Raw genomic sequence first — 22,095 nt, 5'->3', positions numbered from 1 at the left:
AAAATGCATCTGTTAAAAGAGCAAAGCTGCCCAGAATGAACAATTATAACAATAGAAATAAAAGAAATGAAATTCATGTTTAGTCGTTGTTCATTAGAGTCTTTATTGTGTTAATGACTAAAACTTCATTAAAGAAATCACATTTTTATTTGAAAAACAAAACAGGACTCAACAAAAGCTGTACCACAAACGAACAGGCAAGATTATGTAAAGACTTCTCACCGTTTATTTATTTTCTTATTTATTTACGTTTACTTGCTTTTAGGTAGTTGGAAAGTTGTTTTAATCCATTTTTTGAAAAAACAAACATAGTATGCCTCACTGCAACGCACTGCGGTTTCTTAAAGTATTTTTTTATTATCCAAACGCTCTCGTGATGGACTGCGCAATGTGCGCTTCAAAATAGTGTCAACAGTGACCTCTGGTGGTAAACTTGATGAACAATGTGTCTGGATGTGACAACATTGACAATCTAAAAAACAATTATTCATCCTTTGGTTGAAATTATTTCAGTCTCGTTGTCTATGAATCGTATTCTGTGATCTATTCAGCTCATTCCTGTTCCATCATACCATATCTACTTTCAACAGCTGTGAAAAAATGAACATTTGTGAACACCACTAATTCAAGGATTACAATTATGTTAAAAAGCTATACATTTCTGCTTTTAAAAACAGAATGGAACAGAAATTTCACATTATATTTTATTGACATATTTTAACATCATTTATATCCTACTACCATTCTCTGTAGCTTCAGTTGGTTCAACTTCCTCCACAGCAACCACCATTGTTTCATCTTCTGCAGCCCCTGCTGTGGCCTGCAGATCTTTTTCAAGGGCAGGTGGTGCTGTGAAATCTTCTAAACCAGCTGTCTCGTGACACGATGCTTTGTCTTCCTCCACTGTAGCGGAAGTCACATCTGCTGCTCCAGAAATGGAATCATCATCTGACAGCGTCACGACAGAGCTCTCAGTTTTTCCCAACGCCAAATCATTCGCAATCTCTCCAGGAAGCTCCTCAGGTGCAATTTGAAATAAAGCAGGATGTTCATTTGCGACTTCCGTCTTGACAGGGTTGTTTGTCTTAGTCCCATCATAGTCCGACGTTGCTGCTTCTTCTAGTGCTGCAGGAAGTTTTCCTTCTACATCACCATCGGACCTTCTCATGTCAGTCTTCACATCCCCTTCTTTCACAGTTATAGATCCCTCTCCTTCTGGGACCAACACCTTAACATCTGGAAGCTCCAATCCGTTGAAGGTGTCTCTTGAATGTTGCTCCTCAGCTAACCGCACTGCAGCCACTAGATGCTGGTCTCCAATTGAAGCTGCAGCGATCTCTGCTGTAGTTCCAGCAATCATTCTCACTGTGCTTAGTAGGTCTGACACAGGGGTAGCTGACACAAGATAAGTTTGTTATAACAGATATTCTTTAAGCAGTTTCTCTGTTTTGGAATGGATATAATTCAAATTGAATAATAGTAAATGGTGCATGGTGCAGTAGTTTAATACAATAGTTTTATTTCTCAAAATCCAATTGTAAGATCAATAGTACCATGGATCTGTTTTAGCAACTATTTTTTTTATTTCTGGATTATTTTCAGGAAACCCTGATTTAGTCATTCATGGGTAAAGCATCTTAAGCACACTATAAGTGGCATAAGCCTCTAAGATTAGTGGTGAAATAATCAACGCACATCCTGTGATTTACACAGAATGACTGTAAGAGATGCTTAAGCCTCTTCTAGGTAAGACATCTTAAGATACATTAAGATGCAGTAAACCTGTTACAAATAACAATTAAAGTTGATTTAAAAGCTTGGCAAGATGAAGCTAAATATTTATAGCAGATGAGCTACAAAACTAACACTGTGCAGGCAGGGGCTCTTCTAGAAACAATACAATCGACGGATTCAACGACATCAACATAAACAAACGTTATGTGGCCCAAATTAATCTTCTGGTAGAACTTCGCAAAGAATCAATAACAGTCCCATACAAAATACAATTAATATAAACTTAATATATAATATACATTTTTATAGACCGATAAACAAACACAGGCCGGAGTTAACTTCAGGCCAGGCACGCACAGTATGTTCGATGAAACCATCTTTAGGCAATATACTGTATATAAACACCATAGAATAGGTCAGTATGAGGATTCTTTTGGATTATTTAGAGGATTATTTTTATCTGTTTAATAATGTAAATTTAAATTAGGAATGAAAAAAAATCACATTTCATGAGACTTTATTTAATGTATAAACATTTCCTTTAAGAAAACAATTAACATGCATTGTTCATTTTGAGAATTGGTCAAGCCAAGCTTCAAATAACAGCGAAATGTCTCCAGTGTCAAGCAATATGATACGAAACTGATCATTATATTCCTTTTATATGAAACTAGAACATTAACAGTTCAGTCAATAGCACATTCACCATCTTTATCTCAATAGAGATACAGTGATGCAGGAAAAACGCTTTTTAAGGCTGAAGAGGTGCTTATAAGGCCAAAGAGGGTTGAAGAATAGTTATATAGATATGACTAGACAATTACTCCAAAAAGGTTATTTTAGAGAAAAAGGCACAAGGTATCTACCATGTTCTGATGCTTATGGTATTATTTGTTTTGTCGAAGGCACAAACAGCGAATAAAGAATGAGAGATTAGACACTAAAGTGTCAAAAACTGTTTATAATAATAGTTAAAATAATAAGAAGGTTACAGCATTAGATTAGATATTATGAAGCCTACCTTCAGATTCTATTACTGGAAACCTATAATCTCGTTTTCTCAATTTCACTTTGAGATCAGCACCCTAAAGGAAAAAGGACACTACTTCTGCTCACAGGACAAAGACTCCACACATGTTCTGAAGGTGGGTCAGGGATGGTTCATTGGGTTCACATCTAAGCTGCTGGGCATCTAGGCTGCTTCCTCAACAGAAGATGTCTCACCCGTTGTCACTGCAACTGGAGCTGCAGCATCAGCATCAACATCTTCAGTGGGTTCCTCAGCATCAGGTGTCACTGCCTCAACGACAACAGATGTGGCCACTGCTTCTTCAGCCTCCACTGCCATATCAACCACAGGCTCTGCAGGAGTATCTACAGCAGCATTGGTCGGTTCAGTAGCAAGCACCTCAGAGATGGGTTTAATCGCAGTAACGGTGAGTTCGTCTGCCGCAGTTCCCACAGCTGCTTCTGCTGCTGTGAATGCAACCACTGCTCCTATACAGATTATAGAAAATGGATAAGCAATGGCTAACCAATGTCACATGTATGAAATAAGGGGAATTAAATTGTTAATAATTAAGAGATGACTAAGAAGAAACCTGCTGACAATGCATAGTTTTTTTTTGGGGGGGGGGGGGGCGTTGTATAAATGGTTTGGAATCAGATTTTTGCTTTGTTAGTGCATAGGTTTACTGAAGTAACAAAGGAATGAACATAAATTCAGAGTCATCTAGCAGTTTTTCCATCAGTTAAAGGGATACTTCACCCAAAAATGATAATTCGGTCAACATTTACTCCAAATGTGTTTAAATTGATATAAATTGATATTTGGAAGAATGCTTATAACCAGATTTTGCCCCCCATTGACTCCCATAGTAGGAAAAATACAATGGAAGTCAAACGTGCCCCAGAACTGTTTACTGTCATTCTTCAAAATGTCTTCTATTGTGTTCAATAGAACAAAACAAAAAAGTATTTTTCCCTGGGGGGAAATGGGGGGCGAGATCTGTTTAAGCATTCTTCCAAATATCTTTCTCTGTTTTCATCAGAGAAATGTATAAAGATTTGGACCAACTCAAAGGTGAGAGAATGATGAAAGAATATTCATATTTGGGTGAAGTCCCTTTAAGTTGTTAGTATTCTGACATCAGCAAATATCTTCAAATCTTACAAGAAAATATAGACAGTGAATGAAAAGAGTAAACCAATACAGATAATCAAAAAACTCGGCAGCCTTTACCAACCAAACATAAAAAATTAACAAAACATGCAAGATGATTGGTTTAAATTCTCTCAAATTATAAGCAAGACATTGGCCAAACCAGTTTTTTGATATTCCATGTTCTAAAGAAAGTAAAAGTATAATTGCAGTGATGATGAAAGCAAAGAATTGATTGATGAATATTGCCGCAGGAAAAACCAAGATGACAGACCAGACACTGCACGCTACACAAAAAAAAATTTGAGCCAACATTCTACAGGTTATTGATGTGAAACGTGCAAAGACAGACATGCTGACAAATATAAAGATTATACTCACCCTCATCACCTGAAGAACAAAAAATAAGTGGTTAAACAAAGGAAGTAGAGGTCAAATCTACTCTAGCTGGCTTAGAGGCTGCTTAGTAACTCAGAGAGAGAAAGAATCCAGGAACCACACAAAACAACAGACGAAACAGAGGCAGGCACCAGTCAATTCAATTAATCCTGTATACTGAAAGGGAACTTAATCTCAGCTGTCAGTAGAAATTATTCACGCTTACCGATGTTAAAAGTGTACAGGATTTTGCTTTATAAATAGCGGGTTGGGTTTTGACTTTTACTGGTTTTCAGTTTGTTAGTGACATTATTCATATTTTTAAATGACCTATTTAAAGGATTATTTGTTCATCATTTTAATGTCATGGCAAACTTATTTGATTTTCATTATTTTGTGTTCCACAAAATAACATATTTTTAAAATGTTGGTAACCGTACAACATTTGGGACCCCAATAACTTCCGATGTAAAATCACTGAGACATTTCTCAAAATATCTTATTTTATGTTCCAGTCATACAGTTTTTGAATGACATGAGGGTGAATAAATGATGACAGAATTTTTCTTTTTGGGCAACTATCTATTTAACTGCCTGAATAAATAGATAAAGAATTCTGCACTTACTTTTGGATCTGGCCTCAATTTGAGACATCCTGTCATTATATCTTGCACTGTCAGAGTTTATTGTTTTAAAAGCCTGAAGAAAAGGAAGGGATGGAGAGAATGTTGAAGATGTTAATTACATTTTATTGTACTGTAAATAGCTTATGGTGGTCACTGTGTGATGACATCAAACTGTATTGGTTGTAGTTGATTCAAAGCTATTGTTGAATATGATTTATACTAAACAAACAACATTACAGTAGATCACACCGATAATATACATTTTAACAAGTTATTTGGATGCCAAGAAGCTTTCTGAAATACTGAGGAAATAAAGATACTTACATAAACAAGAGCAGCAGTTAGAGAGCCTCCACCAAGTACCATGTATGCAATGTTTGTGCCTGACGCAGGCAGTCCGAAGGACATCTGTCGCACAGCTATTGAAGAGAAAGAAACAGACAATATCACTGACAACCAGGACTGAGAAAAGAAGATTGCATTAAGTACACATGTTTATTTAAATAATATATACGGTATGAAGGGTTTTAATTGTATTATTTTATATGAAAGGGAAGGCAAAACTGAGCATGAATATCAGGACATCCTTCCAAATACAGAAGCTGAGGGGACTGCAAAAACAAGGTGACTGCAGCAAGGTAGTCTTCGCTTCATTTATACACTTAATCTCATTTATTTCTGTGTCAACAGATCATTAAGGTGAAGGCATCTCTGCAGGAGTTCAGGACAACATGTGCAAAGTCCTGCAGTCCCCACAATGACAAAAATATACACAAGCACAGACAAACACTGACTTTTATTTTAGTCTATGGGGTTGAATCTAGTGGGGTGGTAATGGCTTCCTGCACAATTCTAGTCAGACTCAAGCTGACAGTAAGCCCCGAGGCCCTCTTCAACTATTTGGGTAATTTTAGGAAATGGTTGAGGAGGTTTTGTGAATGCATCAGCTCCGTCATGCATACAGTGCCGAGTCAGCTAACACCCATTAGGCCTTTAAGTTGAAATGATTTTAAACATCTTCCTATTTTGAAGCGCCAGTGAAAGGCACACTAAAACAAAAAATAACTGCACCCAGTTCAAACTGAGTGAATCCTTTTACAGGAAATTAACTTTAAACAAGACATAATCCAGCTATTTCCCAGATGCAATGGAGCAGGCAATATTTACTGTGCACACCCCAGTCGTCTGTAATGGAAAACTCAGCTTTAAAAACAAACTCCAACTAAATCAAAATCCAGACAACACTCACAAAACATTGCTGACAATAAATAAATATAAAATATTTTTATTCCCAAAGGAAATTTTGTTTTGGAATCCAGGGTGCAAACGTACTCGATACATTGTCATTTAACAAAATATTTAATCCAAAAATCATTAGAAAAGTGCCATAAATACTAATAAAACCATGTGAAATCAAAATGATAACAGTCACCATATCCCAGTTAAAAACACCACAAAATCATCAACATTGTATAAAATAAATGTATTATTGTAGAAAGCAAATCAAATTTGTAAAAACGAAGTACAAATAATGAAAATAATAATAAAATAATTATTCATAATTAAATACTACAAAAAGGACATATCTGTTCATTACATAAAATTCTGGTGGTGCCTTCTAAAGTCATAAACAACTTTTCAGTTTGCTGTAAAAATCTATTTGAACTAATTACGTAATTTTACTTTTAACATAAAATGTATATATTGAACAATATTTTATGTGTACTTCTGGACATATTTGGGGGTCTCAACTGTTACATAACACAAGCATGAGAACTCAATGTCCTGAATTGAAGTAAATAGTCAAACCACTGACACGCATCCTGGACACACACTGGAGTTCAATTCAAATCTTACATTTCTCTAACTTATCATTTCTTTCCATATTTTATGCACCAACACCACTCCCTCTTATATTTTAGGCTGGTGCATTTCATTTTCAAACAAGATGGTAAATAGATGTTTCTTACCATTATTAGACAAAGGAGAGAGTGTTTTGCGTGCCAGAGGCGCGAGTCTTTGCCAAGCCGCTCTGTAGAACATCATTGTGCACCCTCGAGGATCCACAGTCAGTAAATGACAACAGTCTCACTGACAGACAGCCTGACTGAACTCAAGCTTGTTTTTCTCTATGAGCCTGATCCTTATAAATTCCTACTGTCACCTCCCTCTTTTCGCGTCATGCATTTTGTACACGTGGTCTGAAAATAATCTAAACACACTGGTAAAATGTTGTGACTGGTAATTAATAAATGTGTAATTTTTAAACCAAATAGTTTTGTTTGATTCAGAAATGTTATCACATTTTTGGACATTATATACAAATATTTTTATTTCATTTCAATTAAAAATTGTATTGCCTAAAATAACGAAGATAACTTTGAAAAGCTAAAGTAAAGTTAACGTTACTGCAAATGAATCTCAAATTTCTATTGTGTTACAAATCCCATTAGTGTTTAACTTCAAATGCGCATTGTCCTTGGTGCGCTTTTTATATTTTTTAAATGACCAAACTTACGTAAGTGCATTCATAATGCTGTCTCGATGTGTGACTCTTATTTTGAAATCGGTGAAAATTCTACCGGAAATCCAGAACTTTTCTACTGTCTGCATCGGTCGGAATCTCGGTAATTCGGCGTGAAACAAAATCAGCATGGCGGGACGCGGGAAAAGAAAACCCAAATCTTTGCCTCAGGTATATCACAACATCCTCGACAGTGAATGGATAGACAAAGAACGGTGTTTAGGTTTGCCATTGTTTCATTGTTGTTGCATTTTATTAAGCGGTTATGGGGTGCTTGTTATGGTGGTGTCACCTTCGTCAGTTTCGTTACCTTTGCCTTGTTACCTTGCGAAGTCAATGCACTTTAAATAATAATGTTTTCACATCATAAGGGAACTAGGTATCTAACTCAAGAACTTATGTGGCTTTGAACAGTATGTAAATAAATGCCATGCAAATCTGCCTTGGCTGTTTTTTGCGCTCATTTAACAGTCAACGACAAAGACCCAGATGCTTGTTTCATTACCAGAATATTAAAATATGTTATGATTTTCTAATCATTTTTTTTTCTTTGTACGGTTCAAAGACTATTATACCCTGTAGTCTAGTGTTGTGCTTCATAGTGATAGATAACTTAAACTTGCATGATGCATACATTTACAGACCGTATAAAATGATTTGGACTGTTACTGTGAACCACCCTATTATTTAAAAAAATGTTTAAACTTCAATTCTTGCCTGATGTAGACAGAAACACAAAATGGAATAGTAAAAAAAGCAAAAGAAGACCAGATGGATGGAAAGATAGAAGAGATGAGAGAGGAAGTGGAGAGGTTGTACAAACTACGAATGCCTGAGGATTTCTACCAGCTTTGGGAATTTTGCAAAGGGCTTCGTGCAGAGTGTCCACAAGGTACTTTGTTATGTAAACATCACTCGTTTTCACTGTTTTGTCTATACGGTGGTACCTTGTGTAACACTTTCATGTAACTTAACGCTACTGTAGTAGTAACGCCGAGGTCACAATTTGATCCCCAGGAAATTAATTTGCTATTAAAATGTGTGTCTTTCTCCTTTGTACACTTTACATTTGTATTTTTTTATCTAATGTAAATTTTCACGTTGTGTAGTCTTTAAACATGTCTTGTTTCTGTACTTAACAGATGCTCTAAAGGAAACGCTTGGGCTCCAGTTAGTCGGTCCATTTGATATCCTGGCCAAGAAGCACAAAAGCTCATCTTCCTTTCAGCCCAATTTCCATCTGCATTGGCGTTATTTTTATGATCCCCCAGAATTCCAGACCATCCTAAAGGGGAATGCAGACACACAGCACCACATGGGCTACTTCCGGTGAGTGTTTACCTGTAAATGGAACGGAACAAGCAAACGGCTCAAAAAGAACATTTGCAAAGATTTTAGATCGATTTGATGTCTTATAAAGTTTAACATTATTTGCATGATTCCGTTTTCAACGTTTATTGCTGAATTTGAGTGTAAAAAAAGGTTCTAAGCACGAGTCAATTTTGATTTATTGGCAGATTTATGGTTTTTCCAATTTCTAGTGTCTTGTGATTATAAGGTTAGGTGTAGAGTTCCACAGTTTTGACTGTAAGTGTGTATTATAATTGATATTTCCAATGTGCTATGTCATTAAAGTTATCAAATCTTCTGTTGTCCTTTTATTTTCCTGTTCAGAGACTTACCTGATGCTTTGCCTGTGTTCATTGGAGAGAATGAAGCCAAGAAGGGCTATACGATCACACAGATTGGGGACAACATATTTGCGGCAGTTCTGTAAGCAACTAGGAAGGATAAAAGTATTTTTGAAGTATACACAGAGTTAAATTTGCAAATAATATAATTAAGATGTTTTAGAATGCATGTCTCCTTGTAAAACATGTTGCAAATGTTAATTATTTACTCTCTGCATTACCCAGGCTGTTTTTGCAGAAGAAAAGAAAGGAGAGGGGATACCAGAAGGATGAGGCTGCTTTGGACAGGTTAGAAAAAGATTTGAAACGAGAGGCAGAGAGGCTGGGTTTGCCTCTGGACCAAAAGACTAAAGCAATGAAGCAAAGAGAGAAAAAGGTACTGTTGCAACATGATGTGAAATGATTTGACATTATCTCTAGAACGTTTGCCGTGTTTCCCATGTAATTTGACAGGCTTGTGGCACTGGTGAAGTCACAAAACTAATTAGCATATTTGTGACGTCATCATGTCGTGTTGGTGTTAGCAATTGGTATCTGTTTTTCTCCTACTCTCTGATCTGAAACATTAAACTGTATTTTACAACTCAATGCCACCAGCAGTCACTTAAACTGCTGCTTAAACCCTGATTTATAAATGAAACACCATCGGACAAAATCACAAAACAGTACATCTACATTATAGAGTGGACCTATGCTGTTTTTTCCTTTCTTGACAATGTGTTGCTGTATTATGAACGCTTCTTTGATTGCCTTTTGCCAACATTTGATGATCTCTGATCTTTTTTTCTGCAGGTAGTATCAAAGACATTTCATGGAGCAGGAATTGTGGTTCCAGTAGATAAAAATGATGTCGGATACAGAGAATTACCAGAAACTGATGGTAAACCTGGAAAACTGGTTTGTTTTTGTTAACTATTAATTAGTGTGTATAAATAATATTCTGCGCTTTAGTACAAAATTTTGAAATGGAAAACAAACACTGCAACACTTGTTGGCACCTTGTAAACATTCTATCTTTTTTTTTGCCTTGGTTTCCTTTGGTTTTAGCGAGTCTGAAAAAGATTTGCAAAGCGATTGCAGAGGCCAAAAATGATGAGGAGAGGATGAAAGCTTTCGCACCCATTCAGGAAATGATCACATTTGTGCAGTTTGCCAATGATGAATGTGACTACGGCATGGGCTATGAGCTTGGGATCGACCTGTTCTGCTATGGCTCTCGTGTAAGATTTCATCAAAGGCCTTGCACAAAGTTGTTATATTTACAAGAAAAGCCCATTATTATGCAGTATTCAGGTTATGACTTTAAAAATGTTTTATAAAACAGTTAGTTCTGGTCCTTTGATTCTGATTGGCTGAACTGAGTTATAAAATACCCGATTTATATTGGTTGACTGCATTACATAGCCTAAATATCATTTTATTAACTTTATTTTTAAAAAGTTAACGGTTTTATAAAAGGAATTAGTCCCGGGAAGCAGTGGATTACAGCGCATTTTATAACAGCTAAGGGGGTTTTAGACACGTAAAATGCACTGTAACCCACTGCTTCTTGGGGCTTATTCCTTTAATATGAATTTAGTTTAAATGTACTGGCTATTCCGTAAATCAGGATAAAAAATAGTTTTTATAGCTTTAATTAATGATATATATATTTTAAATTTTCATAGCTTTATGTTCTGTAACAATAAAAGTAGCAATGTTTGATTCATGTTGGAGTCTTAAGTCTTAACTTGAATAATTTGTTAATGAGTTCAGCTCATTAACTCGATAAACCGGTCAAATTATTATTGACAGTAAATGACTTATTTCGGTTGTTTTTCTGTGTGTCCCTCAATTCCATGATGCCATCTCCTTCCAGGGTTTTTTAATGACATGCCGTTCTCTTTCTTCATTTTGATAGTATTTCTATAAAGTGGTACGTCAGCTGCTCCCCATGGCTTACAATCTGTTGAAGAGAGGTCTGTTCGGTGAGATACTGGAGGCACATCTGACCAGTCGTTCCCACGACAACCTTGACCAGCTCGCCTCTGTCTGATGTATTGCGAGAAGATGATAGGCTGTGCTCATAATGGCTTGAGTTAAAACATTCTGCGGTGGTGGCTGGGAAAGATTACACTTCTTAGTTCTACTGTCGTTACGTGGTTATCCTTTGTTAAAAATGCTTTAAAACCCAAGACCGTGTAGAAGCCTTATTTTCTTAAACCTAAATTTTTTTGTTCTATAAAAGATCTGGCAGCTGCTTAGGTATTCAATACAAGCGTCAAGTTAAATTTGTTTAAATTAAGTTGGAAATATTTATTTCTACTGTTAAACCATTTCACCATAGAGAAATGAATTACGACTTCTGAGTGTTCAGTTGTTAAATGACTTATTTAAGAGTCAGCTTTCTGCATTCTCATTAACATATTTAGCGTAGCCCAATTGCTTGAAGCAAAAGGGTGTTTCACATAAAGATTTATCTGTGAGGTCCAGATTTCTGCAGTCATTGGCTGTGGTTTAAATTCATTCAGTGTAATATCTGTTTGGTTCAGGGTTAATAAATAGGCCTACAAAATGAAGAATGTATGGTTCATGTGTTAGATATCTTTTAGATTTTTGGCCCTGTTGTAATTATTGCTTGCTTATGATTGTTACGGTACCCAAAGTATGAGTGTGTTTTGGAGTTTTTTTGTTAAAGTGTGTCTTTGTTATGATAATTATCTTTTTGTTGCCCAGTACTTATATCATTCCTTGTTCTAAAGTACATTATTAATAAAGTGTTTATTTTTTATGTGTTGCCTTTTTCCTGCGCTGAGTGATAATTGTAATGTATTTTCTTATATATTTTAAGCTTATTGACTCAATAAGCTTATTGATTAATAACTGAGTATTCAATACAGCTATAAGCCAAATATTATTTTGCACATTCCCAGTGAAGAGGTTCCCATTAAAACCAATGTCCAACATTCGTTTCCTTTGTTCAGCGTAGACGAATTGAGTTGAGTGATATATAAAAGGAATAGTTCACCCAAAAATAATAAAACATGTCATCGTTTACTCACGCTTTTGTCATTTCAAAACTCTATGACTTTCTTTCTTGAACACGAAAGAAGATATTTTGGAAAATGTGGTTAACTGGACCCATTTACTTAAATTGGTTTTGTGTCCATACAATAGAAGTGAAAGGGCTCCATTGCTGTTCGGTTACCAACTTTCTTTAAAATACAGTATCTTCTTTAATGTTCTATGGAAAACAGTATCTTCTTTAATGTTCTATGGAAAAAGTAAGTCATAAAGGTTTGAAATGACAAAGGAGTAAATAATGACACAATTTTTCGGTGAACTATCACTTCAATAGTTTCTGAAAATGGTTTTGCAACCGTTGTCTGGTCCTTATATTCTTGTATTTTTTATTTTTTTATCAGGCTACTTTGTGTTCAACCCATCTTGATTTTGCCTCGTCATGTGTAAGTGAAGCTTTGGCTTATGGAGGAGGGGATGGGATGGAATTGGATGGGAGGGAGGGAGAGCGAGCGAGCGCGCACGCAAGAGAGAGGGACCACAGAAGGAGGTTGCTCAACACTCCGATGAGAACATCGCCCACACTGCACATCTCTTCATGTTTACATTAGCCTTATCGTCAGACACGTTCGTTCTTCGTCTTCATCCAGTGTTTAAAATCGAATCGTTGCAGCGTCGTTGCACGTGAACAGCGGGAGTGTCGCATCTCCTGCGCAGACCCGCACCGCGCGGTCACGCCACCGGACACTTGTCTGTCTCGAGCCCACTTTGGTTTACAGTCAAAACATGCGACGGAGCTTCAGCCCCGAAGACTGAGGCCGGAGCACGGGTATCGATAACCGAACAAACGATTTCGCACGATACCGTTTTGTGGACGTCGTCACGCGCTGAGACGTAATGTCAAGAAGCTCGATAGAAAGTCAGAGCAGGGGCGGCTCCGTCCGAGACGTGAGGATGGCGTCTTCAAACACTTCTTCCGAAGGAGGTTCTCCGCCCCACCCGAACCGGATGCGCCAGGTCAGTGTGTGAATCTGAGGAAACGTCCCTTTGATGTTAAATATGTGTGGGCGAGCTTGACACCGGCTGCTCGCGGTATTGTGGTCCATGATGCGGAGGATGAGAGGCGTTGTCCTGGTTACCGAATCCCTCTAATGCATCATTTGACTATCGCAATGTAGCCTGGTTGTTTTTGTAAATCTATAGTTTGTTTTTTATTTGAGTTGGGCTAATATCTATCACACAATAATGTTGACACTTTCCTTTCTAGGCCAGGCCTGTATACACAGAGCTGTGTCCATGTGTACACTGCAAGTGAGGTTTAACACCTGACAAACTGCACAGTTAGAGAAGATGCTGTTTGTTGCCATTTTGGAATGTTGCCTAAGTGCCACTGCTTGAGATTCAATTTATTTACCAATGTGTCGTCATGCATGAAGCCACAGCAATGCTTAAGAATGTCCAAGCACTTGCCTTTTTTCTGGCGAGATCTCTTTACAGCACTGTACAAAACTAAGATTACCCTCTGGGTATTCAGCTTGCAAGTGCATGTCTGTGCTTTGCTATCTTACCAGGTAATTTGTCTATAAACCAGCCATAAATAAATAATGGCCCCGGTGTGTCATATAGGACATTAGTTTGTGTGCATAGATGCCCCGACATGTCACTCAGACATGAGATGATGTGTAGTTGGTGTGATTTGTTGCTCTGAGCCATCGTGAAGGTTGTTTCCGCAGTTTTACATCAGAGCTGTCATAGCTTTTGGTCTTGGTTTGTTAGTACACTAGATCTCCCTATAAATCTCCTCGATCCTTCATCTCTGACATCATGCTTTGGTTCTGTGCCAAACGCTGATGTAAGATTTAGAAAGTGTCAGGTATAAAAATCGGCCTCAACAATGTCTTCTTGCCCGATATAGACTTGTTCGTAGATTATATGAACGTGTGCATCGTAAATACAAATGCTTTCTCTGTAATGCAGAAAGAACTTCTTCGTGCTATTTCCTGTTTGTTATGGAAAAATTAACCCTCTTTCTCTATGCACACGCACTAATACACATTAGTGCAGTTTCCTATTGGGTCCTGTCCTGAGTTATGATATGAGGGAGTGCTATCAGGCTCTCTCTGGATAATTCGATTCCAGTAATGGACCAAGCACTGCAAGCACACACACGCGTGCACACAAGCATCACCTTATCGCACGAATACCATTTTAGCACTCTTTGTATTTTGACCAAGAGATTCCTTCGTATATGTGATTAACAGCCAAGATACATACATACAGTATATCCAGTACCATGCTCTTGTGAGATGATGTATAATAAATGCGAAACAGTCTTTATTTACGTCTCTGTATGTAATTACGACACAGTCCTGTACTCAATATTGGTAGTAATATTGTACAGTTTGATTGGATGTCGGAAGCAATCTGCTCCAAATTTGGTGGACTAACCTTTGGGGTTTTCTTAAAACTCAGTTTGAAGGAGATACAGTGGTAGATAGATACTAAAATCAAGAAGCTTACTATGTTATGGGGCTTGTGTTGCAGGTCGAAAAATAGGCTGCCATCAGTTTAGTCTTTTATATTGCTATTCTCTGGTTCTCCTGAGGAGTGGGTAGGGTATTTGTACCTTCAGAGCTGGTTAAGCGGTACTTGTAGGGTTTCTCGACACTTCAATATATACGGAAAAATGCATGTAATCTATAGGTGAAGGAAGACAATCATTACACATTGTTTACTTTAAGATTATCAGCAAACTAATTCAAGATATTTTATTCAAGTTATTAGATTTTTAAAGCAAAATGTACTGAAATAAGAAATAAACCATTCCAGGTATTTAGATAGAACTGGCTACTCTTGCATTTAATTGTCAGCAGAAAGTTTGGTCAACAAGACAAGACCTGCCAATACTGAAGCCCCACCCCTAAACCTAACATCACTGTCGCGAAAGCAAATCGTACTAAAAGGTCGAATGAGATCACACAAATTCATATGATTTATATGAACCATTATAAAATAGTTTTTGCCGTGAGATTGTATTGGAACTTCCCACTTAGGCTCGAAAATGTTTGTTTTTGCATGTCATTTAGGGGCTGATTTATGTGAAACCATTCATGAAACAATCTAGTCGTGTCAGTTAATACCAACTAGTCATCAAAAAATGATGAGTCTTCACCCAGCTGTATAGAAAACATATATTTCAAGAAAATAACAGGGACTTTTGTTATAAGATCTTGAATTCTGACTTGGACTCTGACTTTGAACTATAATATGAACTATAATTATGTGTAATTCTATGTGCACTATTGAGAAGTCCAAATTTTATGCAGAGAATGTTATTTCATTGCTAATGTAGGAGCAGCCATTTGCCCCCACCCTTCCATCTGTTAACATATCGCACTCTATTTGTCCATTTGTTGTATTGTTCATATGTCCGTTTATGCTGCAAGATTTAGATAAAAACCATGTGCATCCATGCATTATGCCCAATTACTGTTGACACTCATTTGTGACTTATTTTAACCTCACAGGTTACGCTACTCTACGGTATTTGTCTTACAGTGAATGCTGTTTTTCGCACATCTTATCGTCTTTGCTGACTGTCTATAACAGTCTCACTCTTCTCCCTGTGGGAGTGGTCTGATGTGATGTACAGGAAAGAGCCTGTGATGGACCAGCGGGGTTCTATTGCATTACACAGCTGCACACGGTTGCAATGTGGGTAGTGGATGCCAGGCCAGGTCTGCCCTCTGAGGGCTGTTTCCATGGCAACCGGGCTGCCCATAACTGTCTAAACACGACTAAACTTTAATGATGATCTTCAGTGTATTTTGAATCTAAAGCACACAAAAACTTTTTAAAATACCAAGTTTATGTTAGAAAATAAACATACATTTTAATTTGCATTTATTTGCAGAAAATTGGGACAAAAATCAACAATTGCAGACCTTGAATACTGCAAAATAAGGTCATATTTATGTTTAAACAACACAATGCTAGTGTTTTAACAGGATCAGTATTTCTCTCAGTATTTCACATTGCTGTTGGGTGAATTTATGTAATTCCTGAGGTTCGTTTTTATTGAAATTCAACAGACACTGGATTGGAATTATCACAATACATATGCGGTATATATAATTTTTTCACATTTCCACATCACTTTACAGGGAACAATATCTTAATCTTAACTATATAACAACATAGAGATCACAATTACATTTTTTATACAATTGCCATGAAAAGTGATTTCAGTTGTATTTATTGGAAGTATTTTTATTGTTAATGTACTGAAAATAAAGTCAAAGCATGAGAAGTTAATGCATTTACATCTAACATTTTGTAGAATCTTGTGCAGCATACAGAACAAAGTCTGGGTATTGTTTATTAGCTAATGGAACCCCAATGATGAGTTGGGGGAAGGCGTGGAAATGTATTTCATACTTTTAAATATTTATGAAACACCAATCAGGGCTTCCTGCAAGAGTGGAAAATGGATGAGATCAATGACGGCTTGAGGACGGGGAAAACTGATGGGTGGATCGGGGGCGGGGGGGGGTATGAACAGTGTGCTCTGGTGGATGCATAAATGGTCCTTGAACCAGGTCCAAGGCTAAATTTCACAGGGTGGGCCGTCCACTATTCATCACAGGGCCCAAGACAATGTTCCTAGTTGACACCCCCTTAAATATTAATGGAGAATGCTGAAAAAGTGATGGGATAAATTTATTTTTACTATGACACACAAGCCCCCGTATGCTTTAGTACAGTTTTCTACATTCGAGATAAAAGTAAAGATGATGAAACCTCCATATTCATATTTAGCCAAATATAGGGTCTACTAACACCCCCACTCCCCACATGACTTATATGTCTACCAAGGTGATTCACTGTGATGCATGGTACTTATTTGTAAGGAGAGGTCAGACAGCATGGCTCAGTGCACACGCACACAATAGCCTGCCCTTCCCAGAGAGCTAATTGAGTTGAGTGTGTTTGCGAAGGCTTCCCGATGCTCTGATGTGATTGCTGTCCCGTCTGCTGTCTGCATACTTTTATTGATCCATCCTTCCCTCTTCCTCTCTAGCCTTCAATAATGTCCTCCACATTCTCCATTTTTCCACTTAAAAATGTAAGGTATGCTGCTAAAGATTTTGGATCATTTTAAGCCCTTTTTTGCTGGCAGTGCATGTAATTTTAGGTCATGTGATTAATTATTTATCAGCTGTTTTAGGGAGCGGCTCTCTCAACCAAACAATGAATCACTTAAACATTTTGAAGTTTTGGTAAACCGCCTCGGATCCAGCCCTGGTACTTTTCTAATAATATCTCATAGTTAACTGCATGCATAATTTTGACAATTTCTCGGATTAATTTGTCAGATCATTGTTTAATAAACTCTACATAAAATAAATATATAAAAGTTATTTTTATTATTATCAGCTGGACAATTTTTGAGGGGCCCTGGTGAAAATCAGCGCCCCAGACCCTGCCCTGCTCAGATCACTACAGGACGTTATATTAGCATCCAAGTTATTATGTCATTTTGACAGCTAAAGCCCTTTAATATTAGCTTATTTAAAAATGTCTCTTTTGAAAAATGACTTAATTCATATTTTATATTTATATTTTGATATTTTATAGTTGAGAACTCTCTATTCACAAATTTCGGTAGACGGTATTATAAAAGAACAACTGTAGTTTATGAACAGCCTGTAATTTTGCTTTATTGATATTTGAAATGTGTGTTGAGTTCGTCAGAAGTCTTTCCATAGATGTTCATTTTGAACACACATTTTAGAAAAAATGAAATAGTGAGACATTAGTGAGGCTTTAGTTGGGATCTGGCAACCAGATTCCCAAACAAATTAGCACGCGTAGTAGTTTATAGTGTCCTCTTAATAGCACTCACTCACATACGGCCACAGAGTATGAAATGAGTTGCGGAGAGAAACTTCTGGGCTCAGAGTCACCTGCTTTACTGTTATTGGCTTCCCGTAAATGAATGTCTCGCATTGCACTCTGAATTAATGTATCATGATTCAGGCCTGATTCAGTTGTGCGGGTGTCTGTTTAATACAGCAAAGAATGCATGATCGACATACTGTATATCATATAGTGTTAGTGTGGTCTGCATACCACAGACTTATTGTTGCTGCTCTCCTAAAGAAATGTGTGATGATAATACAAAATGATCACATATATGTACTTGTATGGTTCCTATGGAAATGCATAGAAAACATGGTATTACCAGTGTCCCAAATGGTTTTGTGTTAGTTAGATTTTGTTAGAGGTATAACTGGTGTGACGGAAATAGTATCAATGAACATTTGTGCATGTTGGTGAATTTCGTAAGGGTGCGGTCATTGCTTTTGCTCTTCCTCACTGTTGTCTCTCTCCCTCACTTGCTTCTGTCTGTCTGTGTTTGGGTGCGGTCTCTACAGATATGAACGGAGTCAGAGTCCATGATAATTGATCTATTCATGTCTAGTGACATTTGAAAAGGCACAGAAAGGTTTCCACCCAGTGTCATGACAATTTAATAATGAAATATGAGGCTGTTTGTCTTATATTCGAGATTTAGGACTTTTTAGGTCTGTGTTTGTGTGTGGATAAGCAGGGTGAGAAGGGGTGGGGCTGTTCCGTCGCCAGCTTCATGACATTTGCACTTCAAAGAGCGAGAAAGAGAGAGAGAGAGAGAGAGAGAGGCAGCTGTCTACATAACATCATCGAGGGGTTAGACGCCAATTATCCAAATTTCGTGAGCAGTCTTGACATATGCCTTAAAATTCAATTGCATTGACAGTTGCTGAAAAGAAAAATCATACAACACAGCCATATGAAAACAAAACCTTTGTTGATTGACAAATGCAACGTTATAGCCCATATGACAGATATCTAAAAAAACGAATAAATGGTCACACTGTATAGACCGTTACATCGGACGCACGCGCCTTGACTGCTATTAACTTCTGATCTGTGTTTGTTTATTGGTCTGGCTAGTGTCTAATAATATAACTATTGATATTTTATTTTATTTATGTTAATATTAGTTTATATTACATCATTTTCATTTTTGGGTGAACTATCCCTTTAAGTGCAGTCCACAATGCGTGCATGCGCAGTAACGTTTGTTTACGTTTTTACTTGTTCACTCTACTGTAAACAAGCATTACATCACTGTGAACACACAATATAAAGAATTAAAAAAACAAGAGAATAGGATAACATTTTTGAGCTTGTTGCATAGCATTGTGGGATTGTTTTACTTTGGTACTCGCGCAAATTTTAGCTGAAATAAGCTATCTTTTGAGACATTGGGAGTGTTACTAAAAAATGCTGTCCTGTAGCTCACTAAGATTTGACACTGATCTAGGATATTGCTGTGAGAAGGTCTGGGTGCTTTAGTCGTTCTATAAAGATATAGGATATCAATTATAGGGGACTAATACTAAATGACATTAGTTACTATTTGGGTTTGGCTATATGTCCACTTTCTGTAGCCCATAAGTCCTGTGTAAATGTTGTGCTTTTGAGTTGGTTGAAAGATCAAATAGTCAATGTGCTCTTATGAAAGATCGATGTGTTAACTAATGGTTAATGTGAAACACTGTAAGATGTCCAAGACCAAATAGGTTACAGATGACAGCTGTGCTAAAGTGCAGACTCAGCTATGAGATTATACACCGCCTGCATAAAAACACACCATAAACTCTGGTTATTTTATTCGCATTTTAGAATCGAATTGCAGCTCTTTCAAAAAGTGTTTAGATATTTAACACTGCATACATACATGATGTTGTTGGTGAAGATGCAGTTACCAAAAGGTTGTGGGATCAAAACCCGACAAGGGTTCATCTATAAACAAACACCTTTTGTATTTTTGAGTAAGACACCTAAGTGAAGGTTACTCCAAAGGGATTGATCCTGTAAGTCACTTTGGATAAAAGTAATCCTCTAAGTAACTACTTAGTATTTATGTACCCATGAACGCAGGAAGCTCTTATTGTTTTTATGCTGACGCAGCACAATTTACCAGCGTTATTATAATAGAGCTATTGTATGATGGGCGAGACCTAAGCATCCTGGGTAATGATGTTCAGTAAGTGTAGGGATGATATGACATTGTAGCCCCTTGGGAGCTCCGCCCGCTCAGCCCTGATATGCGATACTTGGCGCCTGCACACGAACTGCTGATGTTTATCACTTTATTGATTATGTCCCGTGCTTGTCCATTTATCAGCACAACAGATGTTACAAGGCCTGTTTAAGCTCAAATAGACCAAGTGGCCGTAACGCAGACAGTTTCTGCATATCTCATGTTAATCTTGAGTACTTAAAGAATAGTATCGTATCCTTCAAATATCTTTAGACTCTTTAGTTTCTTCACATTTATAAAAGACAGATAAAGCTCTACGATTAGTTCAGAAAAAAAACGAAGTGTGCGGGGGTAGGGGCAAACTAAAGCACGTGCGCACCCATTGCCAACGAAACACAGCCATATGACTCAGTTTCACCTACCATGCGCGGTTCATTTCCGTCATCTGTAAACGCTGCGAACGCTCCATCTATCAGTTTTAAACGATCTCCAAATCCAGCGTTATATCCACCGTTTATATAACATCCATCACTGAAATGCCGCGAACAAACAAACACACCTCAACTTCTCTCACTTTTATTTGATCAGTTATCAATATTTGTTGATCCTCTCGTGTAGTTATATTTCGTAGTCGTTCTCCTAAGCCAGTGTGCATTTGTTGGGTGTAATGTTTGACCACGCTTCCTTAAAGGAACAGTTAACCCAACAATACAAATTCTGTTATAATTTACTCACCCTCGAGTTGTTCCACATCTGTATACATTTATTTGAATACAGAGAACAATATTTGGTAGAATGCTTGCAACCAAACAGTTCTTGATCACCACTGACTACCATAGTAGGAAAGATAACATGGTAGTCAAAAGTGCCCCAGAACCGTTGGCTTTCCTACATTCTTCTAAATATCTTATTTTGTGCTCAACAGAACAAACTCATTTTCCCTATATGGTAGTCAATGGGGACCAAGAACTGTTTGGTTACAAGCTTTCTTACAAATATCTTTCTCTGTGTTCATGAGAAAAATGGAATTCACTTTTGGCTTTGACTGTATATTCACAATAGTAACACCACCTGAAGTTTAGGCTAATAGTTGAATCATAAGAAATGATCTGTAAGGGTTAGGATTCGGAAATGTCAACGATTTGCATAAAAAGGGTTAGGGTTAGGGTTAGGGGTTAGGGTTTAATTGCGGGACGTTTGGGTAAAATGTAAGTTACAACCCTTAGAAAAAACACGTGAAAATGTATTTAACTTGCTTTAATAAGTTTAACAGCAGACTCTGTTGCCATCGTTAAAAAAGCCTAAAAACGCATCTCTTCCGTCAACACGTCTCTGATTGATTTATCCTAATTCTTTTCCCTTTCCTTCTTAAAAAAAATAATAATAATAATAATAATTAAAAAAAATATACTAACTTCACTATTCTTAGCTTTGTATACTGTGCTAGGCTTTAATGAACTAGTTTGATGCACTTATGTATTTTGTTGCCTATGTTGTTATAATTGCTTCCAATGTTTCCTCATCTGTAAGTCGCTTTGGATAAAAGCATCTGCTAAATGACTAAATGTAAATGTAATAAACTAATGAGAGGTCACAGATTTAATAAAGGAACTGTTTTCAAAACAAACTAAAAAAAGTGTTTCTACTATGGCATGTGTCGAAATGTGTGCCAGGTGTCTACTAAACCACCAGGTGTCAGTGTACTGATGCCTTATTCTCTGAGATATAGTTAGTCGTGGAGGCCAAAAGGTGGAGTAGAAGCATTTTAATTGAGACCTCTCAAAAATGCATGGGATGTTAGAGCTCTGGTGCAACACATTTGTGTTACTTTTAATGAAACAAAATGTAAAACACAATCGACATAAAATGCACTAAAATTACATATAATG

The 22,095-nt window shown here is 37.1% G+C and overlaps 3 protein-coding genes across 5 annotated transcripts in view; 2 read left to right on the top strand and 1 right to left on the bottom strand.

Annotated features, from left to right (window-relative positions):
• Nucleotides 1-81: 81 nt before the first annotated feature.
• On the bottom strand, nt 82-7,061 carry mgarpb (mitochondria localized glutamic acid rich protein b). 2 transcript variants are annotated; one of them, XM_079463326.1, is made up of 6 exons: nt 6,870-7,030; nt 5,224-5,318; nt 4,900-4,972; nt 2,959-3,231; nt 742-1,395; nt 82-590 (listed from the first exon to the last, which is right to left on the bottom strand). In XM_079463326.1, the coding sequence occupies exons 1-6, from the start codon at nt 6,943-6,945 to the stop codon at nt 553-555; spliced, it is 1,209 nt and encodes a 402-aa protein (XP_079319452.1). In that variant the 5' UTR covers nt 6,946-7,030; the 3' UTR covers nt 82-552. The 2 variants fall into 2 exon arrangements, with proteins under 2 accessions (XP_079319452.1, XP_079319453.1); XM_079463327.1 differs by lacking the exon at nt 82-590 and having other exon boundaries at nt 694-1,395; nt 4,896-4,972; nt 6,870-7,061.
• A 384-nt stretch (nt 7,062-7,445) lies between these two features.
• Nucleotides 7,446-12,054, top strand: hpf1 (histone PARylation factor 1). 2 transcript variants are annotated; one of them, XM_079462446.1, is made up of 8 exons: nt 7,446-7,594; nt 8,150-8,315; nt 8,566-8,752; nt 9,098-9,196; nt 9,340-9,490; nt 9,907-9,994; nt 10,162-10,334; nt 11,015-12,054. In XM_079462446.1, exons 1-8 carry the CDS (start codon nt 7,553-7,555, stop codon nt 11,147-11,149), a joined length of 1,041 nt encoding a protein of 346 aa, XP_079318572.1. In that variant the 5' UTR covers nt 7,446-7,552; the 3' UTR covers nt 11,150-12,054. The 2 variants fall into 2 exon arrangements, with proteins under 2 accessions (XP_079318572.1, XP_079318573.1); XM_079462447.1 differs by having other exon boundaries at nt 7,526-7,646; nt 11,015-11,884.
• Nucleotides 12,055-13,011: 957 nt separating this feature from the next.
• Nucleotides 13,012-22,095, top strand: part of ank2a (ankyrin 2a, neuronal) — a gene marked incomplete at its 5' end in the record, with an annotated part of 52,069 nt that continues 42,985 nt past the window's right edge. The window contains 1 exon segment of the mRNA XM_079462736.1: nt 13,012-13,131. Coding sequence (XP_079318862.1) covers nt 13,012-13,131 — 120 coding nt within the window.

This window comes from Barbatula barbatula, assembly GCF_947034865.1.
Source record: "Barbatula barbatula genome assembly, chromosome: 8".
Taxonomy (NCBI): domain Eukaryota; kingdom Metazoa; phylum Chordata; class Actinopteri; order Cypriniformes; family Nemacheilidae; genus Barbatula; species Barbatula barbatula.
The sequence above is the reverse complement of the archived record's forward strand: the minus strand, read 5'-3'. Positions and strand labels throughout refer to the sequence as shown.